Here is a 16,798-nt window from a genome sequence, read left to right on the forward strand (position 1 = left end):
CTGGGCTGGGGTGCCCAGCTGAGAGACTCGCCAGGACTGTCCACTTCCGGCCGCTTGTGCAGCTGAGCCTGAGGAGAGAGGAGGGCCTGGTGTCGCTGTCTGGGGACAAGCCCCATCTAGCAGCGAGCGGTCCCACGGCGGCGACGACACCTCACAGAGCAGTGGGGAGCTGCAGAGTGACCCGGCGGCAGGAAGCATGGGGACCGAGAGGTCGACAGCCTCGTCGTCCCAGGGGAGGCTCCAACAAAATCACTCCCGCATCTATATAGTGACACGAAGCCTGGGACGCTCGAGCGCCCCAAGCACGCGGCGGGGGCGACTGTCCCCCGAGTTTGGGGCACGGGCTGGCAAGGGGCGACTCAAGACCGTGTGGACAGGATTCCTCTGGGGGGAAGCTGGGCAGTGTCACATCCTGTCAGCCCGGCGTTCCGATGGCGGATGGAGGCAGGAGGGTGTTACACGGATGTGCCGTGGAGGGGGAGTGGGCAGAAGGGAAGGAGAGGGGCGGTTCAATAATGATCAATAGACAGGAAGGCAGGTGGGGGGGGGCGGATAATGGACAGATGGAGGGAGTGAGGAGGAAAGGCGTTGATTGATCACGAGGGACAGACAGAAGCGAGGGTGGACAGGAAGGGGGAGAGGCGTGCGGGCGCTGGCTCAGCAGGCTGCTCCCGGGAGGCCCCAGTACCTTCAGCACGGCTGGGTCCATGCCTGGGAACACAGGCATCCTCTGCGGATGGCCGACAGGGGTCCGCTCCACCTTGGGCGGCTGCTCTTCATCCGACTCGTCCCTCCTGGGCGACTTCTCTTCTATTAAGAGAAGGGCTCTGGGTCATCGGTGGTTCCCCACAGCCCTGCACCAGGACCAGGGCACCCCTGGTCCCTCTGTACTTGGGCAGGGACTTCCCACTCTCTCTTCAGACGCTGCCACCTGCCTGGAAACACGGCCACGGGCAGGTCGCCTCCTCTCGGGGAGGGCATAGGCTCCTCGGGCTCCTGCCACTTTGGAGGAACAACAGAACATCCTTGACAGAGGCAGAGTGGGTGGCAGAGACAATGTCCCACCAACAGGAGCCATGTGGAGTGCTCCAGGGTCTCTTCGGGGCACTGCCCAAGTCAGGGGCTGGGCTAGAGGCTTCCTAGGTGGTAGGTAAGGAGTTTCTTCCTAAGAACTGGTCATCGTTAGAGCACAGCATGTCCTTTGGAGTCCCAGCTCAGCTGGACACTGGGCATGCTCAGGAAGGTCAGCCCCAAACGTTTGTATCCCCTGGCCATGTGCTCGGGGCTCTGGAAGCCACAGGTTCCGCTGACAGGTAGGTCCCTGTGCGGGGATCTGCGTGTTCCTATGGCGGGCTGCATTTGCTCCAGGTAGCTCGGCATAGTTCTGGCTCTGCAGACACTCACCTATTACTGATCGAGTCTGTGTACATGTGCATGTGTTCACGTGTAGGTACCAGTGTCTGTGGGGGGTAGTGGTGGAGGTATGTGTGTGCGTGCATGCACATGGAGATCAGAGACTGAGGGTGGACATCTGCATCAATCTCTCCTCATGCTATTCTTTGAGACAGTCTCTCTCACTGGACCTGGAGTTCACCGAGTCAGTTGAAGAGCTGGTCAGCAACCCTCAAGAATGCTTTTGCCTCTGCTCACTCAAGGCTGGGGTTACCCGAGTACAGGGGTGCTGGGGATTGGAACTTGGGTCCTGATGCTTGTCAAACAAGCTCTTTACACGTCTCCCCAGCCCTTAACAGACACTTAACCTTCATTCGCTAACACGGCTGGACCACGAGAAGCAATGACCCCAGCCCAAGCATTCATTCAGGCATCTGGTCAGAGGCCACACTTGGTCATGCTACTGTCTACTCTTTGTTTTTTTTGGGGGGTGGGGTGGGGTGGAGGGTAAGACAGGGTTTCTCTGTGTAGTTTTGGTGCCTGTCCTAGATCTCGATCTGTAGACCAGGCTGGCCTTGAACTCACAGAGATCCACCTGCCTCTGCCTCCGAGTGCTGGGATTAAAAGCATGTGCCACCACCACCGGCTGCCCTTTGGTTTTTTTAAAGGGAGTCACATTATCAGAGCTGGCCTGGAACTCACTCTGTAGACCAGGCTGCCTTTGCACCACGAAGATCTCGCTGCTTCTGTTCCCGAACTGCTAGGTTTCCAGACAGGCACCGCCCCACACGGATTCAGAACACATTTTAAACCCCACTTATGGCACGTTCTACAGAACAAGGAACCACAGCCTCCTGGGTCACTGTGCCCCAGTGTTCTGCCATGGGTCATTCTTCCCAGGGTCTAGCCTGAAGCCTTCCCGCCCACAGCGGTATGCAGGTCAAGGGGAAGGCGTGGTCGTACCCGTTGAGTCCTTGAACATCCACGTGCTGTGTGACTCCTCTTCCAGAGGGGACCGGCTCTCAGACTCACTGAACTGGCTGCGCCGGAGCGAGTGGGAGATGGGAGCCCGGCGACGGCTTCGCTTACTCAGCTGCACCCGGGTCTTCAGGGCACTGGAGTCGAGGACTGAGGTTTGCTTTGGGGGTGGAGAAGGAGGTGGGGAGGAAACGGTCAGTGCAAGGCACCACCCACGGCTGTGTGCAGTCTTCTTCATACACAAGGGATTCTCAGAGGTGCATGTGTAGCAGGAATCTTAACAGGTCTTACTAATAAAATCAAACCCAGTGCCAGGTATTGGGGTGCACACTGGAAGATCAGAGAAGCAGAACAAGCCACAGCCACCTCACCTCGACAATTCCTCAGCTGATCCTGTTTCCTCAGACTGGAAGCCTCTCAGTCCTCATCTAGAATAAATCTCAGCTGAACTGTTGCTCAAAAGCCTAAAAGTTTAACCAGCTCTAGTTCCTGGTTTCCACACCTTAAATACCTTTCTGCTTTCTGCCATCACTTTCTGGGATTAAAGGTGTGAGTCACCATGCCTGGCTGTTTCCAGTGTGGCCTTGAACTCACAGAGATCCAGAGGGATCTCTGCTTCTAGAATGCTAGGATTAAAGGTGTGAGTGCCACCATTTTCTGGCCTCTGTATCTAGTGGCTGTTCTGTTCTCTGACCCCAGATAAGTTTACTAGGGTGCACAATATTTCAGGGAACACAATACCACCACATGCATGGGCTGGTGTGTCATGATCCAATGGCACCCTCGACGCCGTTGCCTCAACTTCCCCATGGAAATCATGCCGGAAGTGCCCCCAGAACAGCACTGGACACACGGGACAAATGCCACACAGCCTGTGATATCACACAGGCATGGGAGTAAGTATACACCAGGAGCATAATCCGTGCCTGGTTTCTGTCTGTTGAATGCATTGCTGAGTGCATCTGTCTTTATGACAACCATATTCACAGAGTCCCTGAGCCGAGTACTCACTGGGGCCCCCATGATAATGCAGAGTGCAGGTGGGAGGGGAGGGGGACCACCTCCAGAGCACCAATAAGGGGGCGGGACTTCCATGGTCACAGGGCCACCCTGGGGCTTCTCTCTGATCAGCTTCCAAATGGTCCCCACAGGATACTCAAGTCATGGTGGCATCCCACAAAGACCTCAGTTTACCTCATACGTAGGGCCACCAGCCCATGTACGGGCAGACTCAGCAGCCATGTCAACCTGCTCATCTAAAAGGCAGGCAGGGGCTGTTACCCCTTGGTTATCAGTATGGGCATGGGATGGAGCCGGCCACCAGGGACCGGGGGCTGTTGATGTAGACACTGTCGCTTAGGACAGGTTCTAAGAGGAAATGCTAGGAGTTCAAAGAGGAACGTCCAGCGAGACATCTGTGTCACGTGACACATACCAAATACACACGTGAGCTGCAGCAAGGCTGGGCAACAGTGAGACCACGGTGCCTGATTGCTGAGTGAGTGACATATCGCGTCACCTTCTACATCCTTACAACACCAGAGAGAAGGGCGCCATGCCTGTTCACAGGGCAGTGTCCTGGAAGACTCATCTGGGGTCTTTTTGTCTCCCCTCTGATCTAGAGATGCCAGAGGAAAGACCTTGGCTGTGTGTAGGCTGTGGGTCCCCGGGGAGCCCCTCAGTGGCATCAGCTGCCCGAGAGTGAGGTCAGGGGCTTGGCCATGAGGAGTGAGGGCCCTTGGTGGCTACAGCGATGGTTCCTATCCTCCTTGGAGGCTAGGGCTTCCGCAGCAGGGTGGGGTCCAGTTCTGGTCCTGAAGAGCCTGCAGCAGGACCAGCAGGTCACTGTGGCTCAGGACAGTGGGCACCTGCAGGGTGGCTGTGTGTGGAGCTAAGCAAGCTCAGTTCTGGGGGAACCCCCAGAAGGGGACCTGAGCCTGGAACAGCTGTCACGGAGAGCCCTTCATGTCTGGTACCCAAGTTCTGCTGAGCGAGGACCTGAAGAGGCTGCTCTCTGTGTTTGCCCCAGGCTGTGCCCAGCCAGGGACTGCAAACCTCAGTCAGTCCTGTGAGCGCTCACGGCAAGCTGTGCCTTGGGTACCGGTGATCACCTCTGAAGGCGTGGAGCCGGATGTGCTAGTTACTAGTGAGTAAGGCAGTCGAGGATCAGAGAGGTGAAGACATCTGTCTCAAGCCACACAGCTAGCATGGGGCCGCCCTATGCTAAAGGAGGGTCCCTACCTAAGGCTGCGTCCCGTGCCCACCACACGGGTTTGTGGTATGCGGCCCCCATCCTGGTGGGGTGGTGATCGTGCATAGGCCGCAGCTCCCTTTGAAAATAAGAAATGGCTGCTTCCACCCCCCAGCCTCAGGCTTACATGGATGAAGGAAAAGTCATCCTCCCTCTCCGCTGGGCAAGCGTCTGACGGAGGTGGCCCTTCTGGGCCATCCGTGGACTCCAGCTCAGAACTGGAGCGGTCCGCGCTGGAGCTGCGCCGGTCCCGGGAGCTGTCATGCTGATCCACCGACGTGGACTCCGTGTACGAGGACAAGGGGCTACGCGGCGGCTGCTTCCCGGCAGACGTGGCACTGCTGTCAGGGGACGACGGGGACTCGGGGCCGAAACTGCAAGGAGAGGCGGGGGGTGGCAGTGGTCACCGGGGGGCCTGGGACACTCCGTCCCAAGCACAAGGGGTCGTGGACACGTGGACACGTGTCCCGACCCAGGGGACCACGGGGAGTCAAAAGCAGGGGTCCGTTGAAGGAACAGGTGGAAAGAAGGACGAGCAGGAGCGACGGCGGTGGCGCACCTGGAATCTCCGCAGGAGGAGGCAGAAGCAGGAGGGTCAGGGGTTGGGGGCCATCTTGGGCTACACAGCAACCACCTGTGCCCAGAAACCAAAAACAAACAAACAAATAAATAAAATAAAAATAAATAAAGAGAAATAATAAAATAAAATAAAAATGAGAGGCAACACAGGCTGTGTGGAGCCTCCAAGGCTCTGACGAGAAAAGAGGGTCAGGTCAGGTGCCACAGAACCCGGGTCCTTCCGCCCGGAGCGAGCAGACAGGCAGGCAGGCTTGCTGGGACGCGTCAGTCCACTTCTAACACTGACCACGGAGACGTTTCTCAAGACAAAACGCACTTCGCCCGCCTCCTCGTGTGGGGTCTCGTGTGGGCAGCTCAGGCTGAGTTCCCACTGGGCAGTGGCAAGGGGGTCAGAGGGTCCCTAATCACCAGAAGACGGGGCCTCGGGCCTTCTGCTCCAGCCCATGGCTGCCTCAGTCACCCACTCGCTCGCTCGCTCGCTCACTGAGAACCCCATGCTCCCAGCTCCATGGCCTTCACAGTTGGGAGCGTGAAGACAGGAAAGATGCAAACCCAGAGGCGGAGGGAAGAGCCACCCTCGGGCAGCAGAGGGCGCCACCGTCCAAGGCAAGAGAGCCTGGTCCCAGAGGCTGCAGTTCCTCTGGAGGACAGCAGGGGGCGAACAGCCTCGGAAGCACCAAGGTCTCAGGGGTCTTGAGACAGAAGCTGGGGGACTGGGGGGACCGCGGGGCTCGGGGTCCCTTAGGAGACAGGGACAAGTTCCAGCCAGATCACCAGGCGGTTGGGGGCTCCCGCGGGAGCACTTCCAGAATCACTCAAGGAAGCTCGCTGCACACGTTAAGTCATAGGTTAGCAGAGGGGGGTTGGAGATGGGAAGAGTCCAGCTGGCTGGTTCCAGTTCTCCTCTCGTCCACTTTTAATGCAGCTCTGACAGTGGGGTAGCGGTCAGCCATCCCCCCTGCCACCCCAGCAGTGACCCAACGGAGTAGCAGTCGGAGCCCGCAGCGACAGGAGAGATGGGGTCCCGGGTTCAAGCCCAGCTCAGTTACTACTGATATATAGGACTCAGGTCTCTGCCTCTCTCTAAGCCTCAGTTTCCCAGACTTGCATGATGTCCGCAGACCACGGGGCTAGTCAGTCAGGCATGCACTGAGCCTGCGGCAGATGCCAGAGCACCTACCCTTTCTATGGAGGAGGGAGGGGCCTATGGGGGAGATTCATCTCATCCCACCTGCACCCCCAGTCGGGAGGGGTGGGTTCCCAGCTGCTTCCCTTCCGCAGTTTGCAATCGCTGCCCAGGGCGTTCCCTCCCAGCCAGGCAGAAGAAGGTCCTGCAAGCCATATACACGCACACACAACTTAGGGACCAGTTTGTGTATTAGCAGGGACAAACACACGCAGATACCAGAAAGCATCGAGAGACGCAGACGGACAGATGCCGGTGTGACCCTGCGTGAGGGCCGAAAGGTCCTCTGGTTTTGCACTTGGGTAGTATTGTTACTGTTTGCTGCTGTGTATGTTGGTCTCCTGGGCTTGGGAGGGCTGCTGTGCGTGGGTCTTCAGCATGTTTTCACAGTGGAAAAACCCCACAGGGCACAGGGCTAGTCCCCGAGTGACATACACTACACTCAGTGCTGTGCAGCCGGCCTGTGTCTCACGCTGGGGAGACTTCGACAGTGTGGTATGGCACAGTCATCTACAAACTTTTTTTGTTTGGTTGGTTTTTTGTTTGTGTGTGTGGGTTTTTGTTGTTGTTGTTTGTTTTATCTTGTTGTTTTTGGTTTGGTTGTTTTTTGTTTTTGTTTTCTTTTTGTTTTGTTTTTTGGTTTTTCGAGACAGGGTTTCTCTGTGTAGCTTTGGAGCCTGTCCTTGAACTTGCTCTGTAGACCAGGCTGGCCTCGAACTCAGAGATCTGCCTGGCTCTGCCTCCCGAGTGCTAGAATTAAAGCCGTGTGCCACCGCCGCCCGGCAGCCTGCAAATGTTTTAAGACCCAAGTGGAGTTGACCTTGGACGCACGTAGAGAACCTCGGGTTTGACACACCTGAGAAAAATGTCAGCACAAGGGACCCAGACCATCACCTGCACTGCTGGTCCGCCATCTGCCTCCTGCTCACGAGGGTCTGTCTCTGTGTGTCAGCCTGTCACAGTGTGGGTGTCTGTATGTCTGTCCTTGTGGGTCTCTGTCCCTGTGTGTCTGCCTGTCCCTGCATGCTCCTAGCTATGTCCAGGCTACTTGCCTGGCGTCAACAGTTTATACTTTATTTCCATCTTCTTGTGGCTTTCTAATACCCTTTATTAGAACAATGGCTTCCTCCTGCTAAAATTTTTTTTTAAATGCAGAAATTTCTGAGTCAGCCCCATAGATTCTGTGCTGAAGAGTTTTATGTCAACTTGACACAAGCTAGAGTCATCTAAGAGGAAGGGGTCTCAATTGAGGAAACGCCTCCATGAGATCGGGCTGCAAGACGTTTTCTTAATCAGTGATTGATGGGGGAGGGCCCAGCCCATGGTGGGTGGGGCCATGCACAGGCTGGTGGTCCTGGGTTCTATAAGAAAGCAGGCTGAGCAAGCCATGGGGAACAAGCCAGTAAGCAGCACCCCTCCATGGCCTCTGCATCAGCTCCCGCCTTCAGGTTCCGGCCCTGCTTGAGTTCCTGTCCTGACTTCCTTTGGTGATGTGGAAGTGGAAGTTGAATTAACGCTTTCCTCCCCAAGCTGCTTCAGGTCACGGTGGTTCACCACAGCCACAGAAACCCCCAACCAAGGCAGACTCGGCCCCAACCACGCCGCCTGGTGTCTGGCAGCTCCCCCAGGTGTGGTCCTACCTGCCTCCATTCTGGCCCTGGTCTGCCCAGGTCCCATACTGGCTGTCGGCTTCGTGCACGAGGGTGTCGGTGTCCTTGGCCTCGGGGGCTCGCCTGGAGAAGCACTGTTTCAGCTGGTTCTGTAAGGAGAGGAGGAGGGATTCAGGCACAATCACAGGGCGCCACAGCACCCAGCTGCCCGCTGCCCTCGGACGTGGCTCCCCACGTCAGGGCAAAGGAGACCAGTGCCCTGGTCTGCCGAGACATGACAGGAAGCGGCCCTTTCCGGGTTCAGATGGGCGTCCTGGCGTGGACTGGGTCTTGGTTCCAGTGTGGAATGTCCCCCACGGTGCCTCTGTGTGAACGCTCCGTCCCGATTTGGGAGGCTGTGAAATCGCTGGGACATAAGGCCTCACCAGCAGCAGTGTGGGCGCTGGAGACAGGCCTGAAGTGAATCTGTCCTGCTTCCCGCCCAGGCTCTCTGCTTCCAGATCCTCCATTGGATGAACAAACCTCCACCCCCGCAGACCACGCAGCCCCGTGGCCTTCCCTCCCCAGTGGGCTCTGTGCTCTGCAATGGTGATCAGAGAAAACCTCTCTCCGTGAGCCCCCGGTAACAAATGCACAGCCAGGCGCAGGGTCCCGCCGGGCGTCACCGGGCCTGTCCAGTGTCCCTGTCCAACAACACAGCGCAAACCACCTCTTCCCTCCTCAAAGCTCTAGAAAAGCCAGGCAGGCCCGGTCCCACTTTCCAGGCGTACCAGACCACATGCCAGCAGGGTCCAGCCCAGCACCCACCTGAGCTGTCGCCGCGGTGACCCTGAGCCTACAGCAAGTCACCGCTGACATGAGGCCCCGTCCAATCCTACTTTACAGCTGAGAAAGTAGCACCCTGGCCCGGTGGGGTGACATGCAGGCTGGGTACGAGGGGACAAGTCACCACAGGGCTGGCGACCAGCCCAGCCTGGTGCCTGACATCAGGGGTGGCTCATGAGTCACCATGACACCTGTGCTCCCGACTCCCCCACTCAGCGGGGTGGTACATGAAAGGCCTTGTCTGGTACCATCGCCATGGAAACCAGCCACGGAGGCCCTGGAGCTCTCTCAAGAGTAACCGAGAGTGGCCTTGGGGAAGCTACTCCCTCACAGTGATTCAGGCGGCCTCTCGACCTGGCCTTTCATGATGCTCCCCAGATATCATCATTCGAGGAGGACTAGGGAGGCGGGGGAGGTGGAGGGGGGAGAGGGACAGAGAAGATCCATCCTGGCAGGGCTTTATCTCAGCCGAGCAACAGAACCCACAGGCCTGGGCCACCTCTGCTGCAAAGGAGTTATAATGGGGGCTTGGGGTGAGGGGGTTCAGTGGTCGAGCATCTGTCAAGACTCACTACACACACACACACACACACACACACACACACACACTCACTTACACACACACACACATACACACACACACACACACACACACACACACACACACACTCACTTACACACACACACACACACACATACACACACCACCACCCACACACCACCACCACACCCCACACACACACACACTACACACACACACACATACACACACACACACACTCACTTACACACACACACACACACACACACACACACTCACTTACACTACACACACACACCACTACACAACACACACACACCATACACACATCACACACACACCACACACACACCACACACACACACACACACACACACACATCACCGTGAACATTTTTACATAATCCATCCCCCAGACGAAACACCCTGACTGACTCCAGTCTGGGACTTTCTGTGCCTCAGTTTCTCCACATGCTCCTTGTGGCCAGAGAGCACCCCACCGTGTGGGACGCGGTACTGGAGACATAACCAGTCCCAAGGACAGGCGACTTCTAAGCAGCCGGTGGCTCTCACGCTCACAGCCAGCCACAGGGTGTGTGTGCATCCTCTGCCGGTCAGATCACCTCAGTGAGCACTTCCCCGGGGACTGCAGAGCACAGCGTGGCCTGAAACAGGCTGATGGCGGCTGATGGCGGCTGATGGTGGATGAGGGGCCACTGTTGGGTCTGGGCGGTGGGCGGCTCCAGCGGGGGGCCATGTTTGTGTTTTTACACCCAAGCTCTTGGGACACGTTCCAGGGCCTGGCACGCTTGAATTCTCTCTGGGACTCAGGAGTGGCCATGGCACCACCCTGAGCAGATGCCACAGATTGGGGCCTTCCCTAACTCCATCCCACCTCAATGCCAAGGCCTTCTGGCAGTTCTCATGGCTGCAAGGCCCTAGTCAGCCACTTTCCCAGAGGACTTGCGATGCTTAAATTTCTAGAAAAATCTTACAACTCAAAGTTTGCTTGAAGGCAAGACCTTCCGCTGACTGAGCTTTGCCTCAGCTCTGCCCCAGTTCACTAAACTGGGCAAGCAGAGAGACAAGCAAGCAAAAGCCTCTGCAGCAGCCGCCTCCCGGGCGTCGCTGGGGCCAGAGCACACCTCTGTCATGTTCTTCGAGTGCACAGTTCGTGGCCAACAGCATCCTTTCTGACGTAGACAGTGGGGGCCTTTCCTGCCAAGAGCCCTCTTTCGAGACACGAATACCTGCGTGGCAACTTCCTGTGACGGCATGGGTGGACAGTCGCTGTGGCCCTTTGCACAGGTCTGACTTAGCTGCTGAGGCCTCTGGTGACGAGAGAAAATGTCCTTCCAGCAGAAGGTAAAAGAGACAGGAGGGGCCTGAGGGCAGGGCAGGAGGCAGAGGGACAGCTGTGTCCTGCAGGCCACCTCTCCTTCCTCTCCTTCGGCACCTGAAGCCCCTCCTTCCCTGCAGGGGCTCACAGAGGCTAACCCAGCCGCCCCTCCCCTCCCTACAGCAGCGCAGATCTTAAGCTGGCTTGTCCAGAGTCTCTGGCGCCTTCCCTTTGAAGCCTCCGGGTTTCCAGTGACTGAATACTGAGTCCTGCTTCCCTGGCCTCTGGATGAGAAAAGGGGCCCTTCACTCTCTCCTCTCCCATCTCCCTCCCCCTCAGAGAGCTGTGAGTCCTCCACCTCCCCTGTGAGTCCTCCACCTCCCCTGTGAATCCTCCACCTCCCCTGTGAGTCCTCCACCATCCTGTGAGTCCTCCACCTCCCTGTGAGTCCTCCACCTCCCCTGTGAGTCCTCCACCTCCCCTGTAGCCTCCACCTCCCTGTGAGTCCTCCACCTCCCTGTGAGTCCTCCACCTCCCCTGTGAGTCCTCCACCATCCCTGTGAGTCCTCCACCTCCCCTGTGAGGCCTCCACCTCCCTGTGAGTCCTCCACCATCCCTGTGAGTCCTCCACCTCCCCTGTGAGTCCCCCCCCCTGTGAGTCCTCCACCATCCCTGTGAGTCCTCCACCTCCCCTGTGAGTCCTCCACCTCCCCTGTGAGTCCTCCACCATCCCTGTGAGTCCTCCACCTCCCCTGTGAGTCCTCCACCTCCCCTGTGAGGCCTCCACCTCCCCTGTGAGGCCTCCACCTCCCCTGTGAGTCCTCCACCTCCCTGTGAGTCCTCATGTGAGCCTCCACCTCCCCTGTGAGTCCTCCACCTCCCTGTGAGTCCTCCACCTCCCCTGTGAGTCCTCCACCTCCCCTGTGAGTCCTCCACCTCTCCTGCACTATTATTTCCTCTTTTAAACCCCGTAGAGTAGAATGAATCCTTTCTTAAATGCTTTTATGCTAGAGACAAAGAGCCTGCATGTTCCCTGGTGACATGTCTGTCTGTCCCTGTGTTCCCTGGTGACATGTCTGTCTGTCCCTGTGTTCCCCGGTGACATGTCTGTCTGTCCTGTGTTCCCCGTGACATGTCTGTCTGTCCCTGTGTTCCCGGTGACATGTCTGTCTGTCCCTGTGTTCCCTGGTGACATGTCTGTCTGTCCCTGTGTTCCCTGGTGACATGTCTGTCTGTCCCTGTGTTCCCTGGTGACATGTCTGTCTGTCCCTGTGTCCCAGTGACATGTCTGAAAACACATAACAAACTTGGTGGGGTTGATTCACGCCTGTCCTCCCCACACTTAGGGGACTGAAGCAGGAGGATTGCCATGAGTTCAGGGCTAGTCTGGGTTACAAAGCGAGTCCTAGGCTAGCCTAGAATTAGCTTCATTGCAAGAGCCTGTCTCGAAAATTTCAAAACAGAAGTAGGCACTAAAAGCACACCCGAGCAGAGGTAAGGAGGGCAGACGGAGCCATCAACACCCCAATCCCTGCCACCGTTCTGCTGGTTCCAAATACGGGGACCAAATCCCAGACACCAGACCCAGGAGGCTCCTCGGAAGCCGTTCACTCTGCACTTCACCTGCAGAGAAGGAGACTGAGGCACAGGAACTGAGAAGAATGTAGCTTTTGGTTTCCAAGACGGGTGAGAGGCAGGGCCTGGAAGGCAGGGGCTCCGTCCGTGGGATCCAAAGCTCTCTCCAGACCCCCAACCAATACTCACTTGCTCCACTTTTCCCACAATGCTCCAGGAGTTTCTGATAAGGACACACGCCTCAAAACACTCAGGAATCTGGGGTTTGAAAGCCCATTGGCTCGGCCCAGCTACTCCCCAGGCCCCAGGCCCAGAGTGGGCAGGAGCTCCTCCCAAGGCTTGTGCTGGAGAGACCATGCTAGCACATACCTCTAAGGTTTGTGCCCAAACAAGTCAGAACATATGTCTCCCGGTTTAAAACCTGCAGGTTTTAGCTGAATCAGCAGGGTTAGTCCCCGAAGTTCATCTCAGGGAGATGAGCAAACATACTCCCCAGGTTCCAGAACACAGCCGCTCCCAGCAGGATTGGCCATCACTGCCAAACAGGAACAACAGCCTGAGCTGTGAAGGGGGGGGGGGGCGGGGGAGACCATGAAATACGGAGGCCAGGCCCTGAGACGAAAATGGCGCTCATACAGAACGTCTGCCATCACAGAAAGATGTGTCTTGAACACCAGCTAACATAAAACAATTAAAAAGGGTCCCAACAACAGTGTGCCAGGAAAGTGGTTTTGTCTAAACGAAAAAGCACGCATGAGTGTAAGCGAAGAAAACATCTAGAAGGTTCCATGGCAAGTCGGCCCCGGTGCGCTAAGAGTGAGACACTCCTTACTGACTGTGACTTTGCTCAGCACGCACGCACGCTTGGCCTTCCACCTTCCGGATGAATCCCGAGACGAAACCGAATAAATCAGGTTCTACTCCTCCATGCTGCCCTGATACGTGAATCGTGAACTGAGGATAAGCCAGAAGGGCCTTTTCACTTGGTGATCCACCCCAGTGTTATCAACTATAAAGAAACAGATGGCACCGTTTGGGGTCTCTGGGCTAACGGCTACTCAGCCATCATTAAGAGGGCACTGAAGGCTTGGGTGGCATTCAATGTCGACTGTCAACGAGACAGGGTCTAGAATCTGAGCATGTCCGTGAGGGCGTTAACTTGGGTGGGAGACCCACCCTACGTGAGGGAAGCCACCCTACGTGAGGGCAGCACCATCCCATGGGCTGGGGTCTCAGACTGAATAAAAAGGAGGTGAGCTGAGTGCCAGCATCCATCCACCTCTCCCTACTTCCAGACTGTGGGTGCCATTGACCTCACCTCCCCCCAGCTGCCATCCACGCCTTCCTGCCATGATGGACTCCAGCTGCGAGCCTCAGGATGCTTTTGTTGGGTGTCTTGTGCCAGCAACTGAGTACTACCTAATACACCTGGAGAGTAAACAAACACCCCTAATGTGTGCCATAAAACTTGATTATGAGCAGGAGGCTGGCAAGACCGCGTGCCCTCAGGCGGGGTTTTGTTGACTCCGGATCTGCAGCCCAAGGCTTTGGGAAAATGCCAGGCCTGTAGTAGTTGTTGATTACATACACTGGGGATACATGTCTCTGCAAATGCATATATATATATACACATGTAGTAAAGTGAGTAGGAATGAGTTCCCAACCCAGGGAAGTTGATACTGTGGGGGAGGAACGTGGAGAACACCATGCCTGCGTGTATTTTGGAATGTCTGACACATCTCCTCAGAAAGAGGCCTGAGTCAAGCGGCCACAGCTGACGGTGCAGTTCCAAAGAATCCGAGAAGCCTGCCCCTCACCCCCAGCCACTCTACACCCCAGCTGGGTGGGGAGCCGTGCAGTCATGGACCCCCCTGGCATGGGGACACCTGCTCTGTCTCAGTACTCCGGAGCCCACTGCCGCTCCCATGCTCAGGTCTGACCTGGGGCACCAAGGCTGTACTCATTACTCATCCCAATGAGCCTGTGGTGTGTGGTGATGTATTGTGAACCCCAATAAAATTTGCCAGGATATCAGAGAGACAAAGGAACAGGCCACTGCCACCTCTCACCTCTAGGACTCCTCAGCCTGAAAAGCCTCGCGTTCCTGTCTCTTCACACCTTATAAATCTTTCTCCACCATAATTTCTGGGATTAAAGGTGTGTGTGCTTCCCAAGCAAAGGCATGAGATCTCAAGTGCTGGGATTAAAGATGTGTGCCACCACTGCCTGGCTCTGTTTCTCTCCTAGACTGCGTCAATCTCCCATAGTCCAGGGTGGCTTTGAACTCACAGAGATCCAGACAGATCTCTGCCTCCTGAGTGCTAGGATTCAAGGTGTGTGCCACCACTGCCTGGCCTCTATGTTTAATCTAGTGGCTTGTTCTGTTCTCTGACCTTCAGGTAAACTTTGTTAGGGTACACAAGATATCACCACAGTGGTGCAAGACCCTGTGTGGACCATTTCACAGGGGAGGAGACTGAGGTCCAGAGCAGGGTTTCCATGACCTCCAGATCACCTGAATGACTAGAAAGCCATAGGGCTGGGTCGTGACCCTGGACTTGGTGGATGCCCAGGAGTGCTCACATTCCTGACTTCTCTGGCTTCTGAGGCACGGCTGGACCCCATTAACTACTTTTCAGCTAGACTGAGAGCCAAGCTGGGCGAGAGTACTTAGCAATGAGCACTCAGGAAACATGCAGGAGGGAGAGAGGATGGGAGGAGACAGACACACAGAGGACAAGCCCCAACCAGGCAGACGGACACCGAGACACACCCAGGACAGAGCCACGTGTGTCTGCGCCTCAGAACCAGGGGGGCCGGATGGGCCCATCCCGGCCACAGCTCGGTGGTTCTGCCCTCACACCTGTGTGCACTCGGCTCCCATCCTGAATGACCCCCAGCCAGACACTGCCTGTCTCTGCGCCCCATTTCATCTCCTGGTGAGTCAGGGGTGAGAGGCGGATGGTCTCAGCGACCCTCCGAGGCTTCAGAGGAGGAGATGACGCCCATCTCTGGGGGCTTGAACCAAATCCAGTTTCACACACACTCGATAGATCAGCTAATAGGGCCTGGCTGTAAGCAGCCCAAACCTCAACCTTTGGCACTGCAGACATGAAATGGACTTGTCCCGGCATCCCCACGTGCAGGGGTGGAGCAAGCTAACCATTTTAAGCAAGACCCTGTGACCCAGCAGCCCTGGGCCAAGCCAGCTCTGCCAGCTGCCAGCTGCAACGACCCTCTGCAACCTCAGTGTCCCCATCTGGAAAATGGGATGTGGGGTGCTTAGGGTGCTGGGGGAGTCTATTAAACATCTGACCAGAGTCTGCACATACTCAGCATGGGGACAGTGCTGAACAGAGGCCAGTACAGGACGTAGTGCCCACGTCTGCGGACCAGCTGCCCAGGCATCTTACCGAACACTGTGACAGGATGCCAACAGACTCACCATTCAGTCAAGACCCACAGGTCCCTTAGTGTCCCCAACACTGCCAGGCTACCCCCTGTGAGGGCAGCAGGGGAAGGAACTTTGTCCTAAAACGATCTGGGCTTCCGCTCTGCACAGCAGGAGAACCATCACCACAGCCCATAGGCTATGGCAAGATGGCTCCAGCAGAGACACCTTGTCTCTGTGTCTGTGGGACAAGCTTTTCCCAAAGTGACAGGGTCATGCATGCCAGGCGGCTGGTCTGCGGGGGGAGGAGGGTTTGGTTTCGGGGACGAATGTGCAAACCTGGCTTTCGGGAAGGCTATAAAGGGGGGTGACAGCTGTGGCGGCAGGCGGGGTCCCGCGGGACCCTGAGAACCCACGGGGCCTCCACGCTGCATCAGATAAGAGGACAAAAGCCCTCCCGGCTTACGCCGGGGCTACATCCTGAGCAGCGCGGCTTAAGAAAATAGCTGAAGTGGAAAATACCATGGACACACCTCGGTCACTGCAGGTCCCAGCCTAGCCTGGCCCCGGCTGGCGAGGGAAAGCCCAGGGGAGCCCACGGGCAGCGGGACGGAGAGGGAGCCATGGCCTCCTGTTCTGCCTCCTTGTGCATTCTGTGAAACGTGCAGGTGATAGGGAGCCAAGCTTAGGGGGGAAATAATTACACAAAGGCCTGAGACTACACTGTCTCCCCCCCCCCCCCCCGCAGTGCCTCCTCTCCCTCCTCTCCAGTGCCTCCTCATCCCCACCCCAGGGATTCTTAAAACAGCCCAAGTGAGCCAAACTTGACTTCCTTTTTCAAGCATCACATGTCAACTCTCTCCCGATTTATTTCAGGCAAGGGACCTCGAGTCAGGCGACAGAGTGGCAGCCGGCGCGAAGTGTGAGCCCACCCGAAAGCAGCAGGCTGGGTGTGTCGCCACAGCCTCAGGACCAGCCCCCAGCCCTCCAAAGTGAGAGGGGCGCCTCTCCTGGTGTGACGCGGCCAGCCACTCAGCCATACTCGCGGGATGCTCACATCGTAAGGTCACCATGCGGCTCCGTCCCCAGTGTTCCTAATTCACCAAACTGATCCACACAAACATAGATGCCT

The 16,798-nt window shown here is 56.8% G+C and overlaps 1 protein-coding gene across 1 annotated transcript in view; it reads right to left on the minus strand.

Moving 5' to 3' along the window:
* Positions 1 to 16,798, minus strand: part of Kiaa1671 (KIAA1671 ortholog) — a 110,742-nt gene that overhangs the window by 982 nt on the left and 92,962 nt on the right. Inside the window, 5 exon segments of the mRNA XM_037198648.1 lie at positions 7 to 68; positions 689 to 810; positions 2,356 to 2,530; positions 4,749 to 4,995; positions 8,027 to 8,145. Of these exon segments, the coding sequence (XP_037054543.1) occupies positions 7 to 68; positions 689 to 810; positions 2,356 to 2,530; positions 4,749 to 4,995; positions 8,027 to 8,145 (725 nt within the window).

Source organism: Peromyscus leucopus, chromosome 23 (assembly GCF_004664715.2).
Source record: "Peromyscus leucopus breed LL Stock chromosome 23, UCI_PerLeu_2.1, whole genome shotgun sequence".
In the NCBI taxonomy this organism is placed as follows: domain Eukaryota; kingdom Metazoa; phylum Chordata; class Mammalia; order Rodentia; family Cricetidae; genus Peromyscus; species Peromyscus leucopus.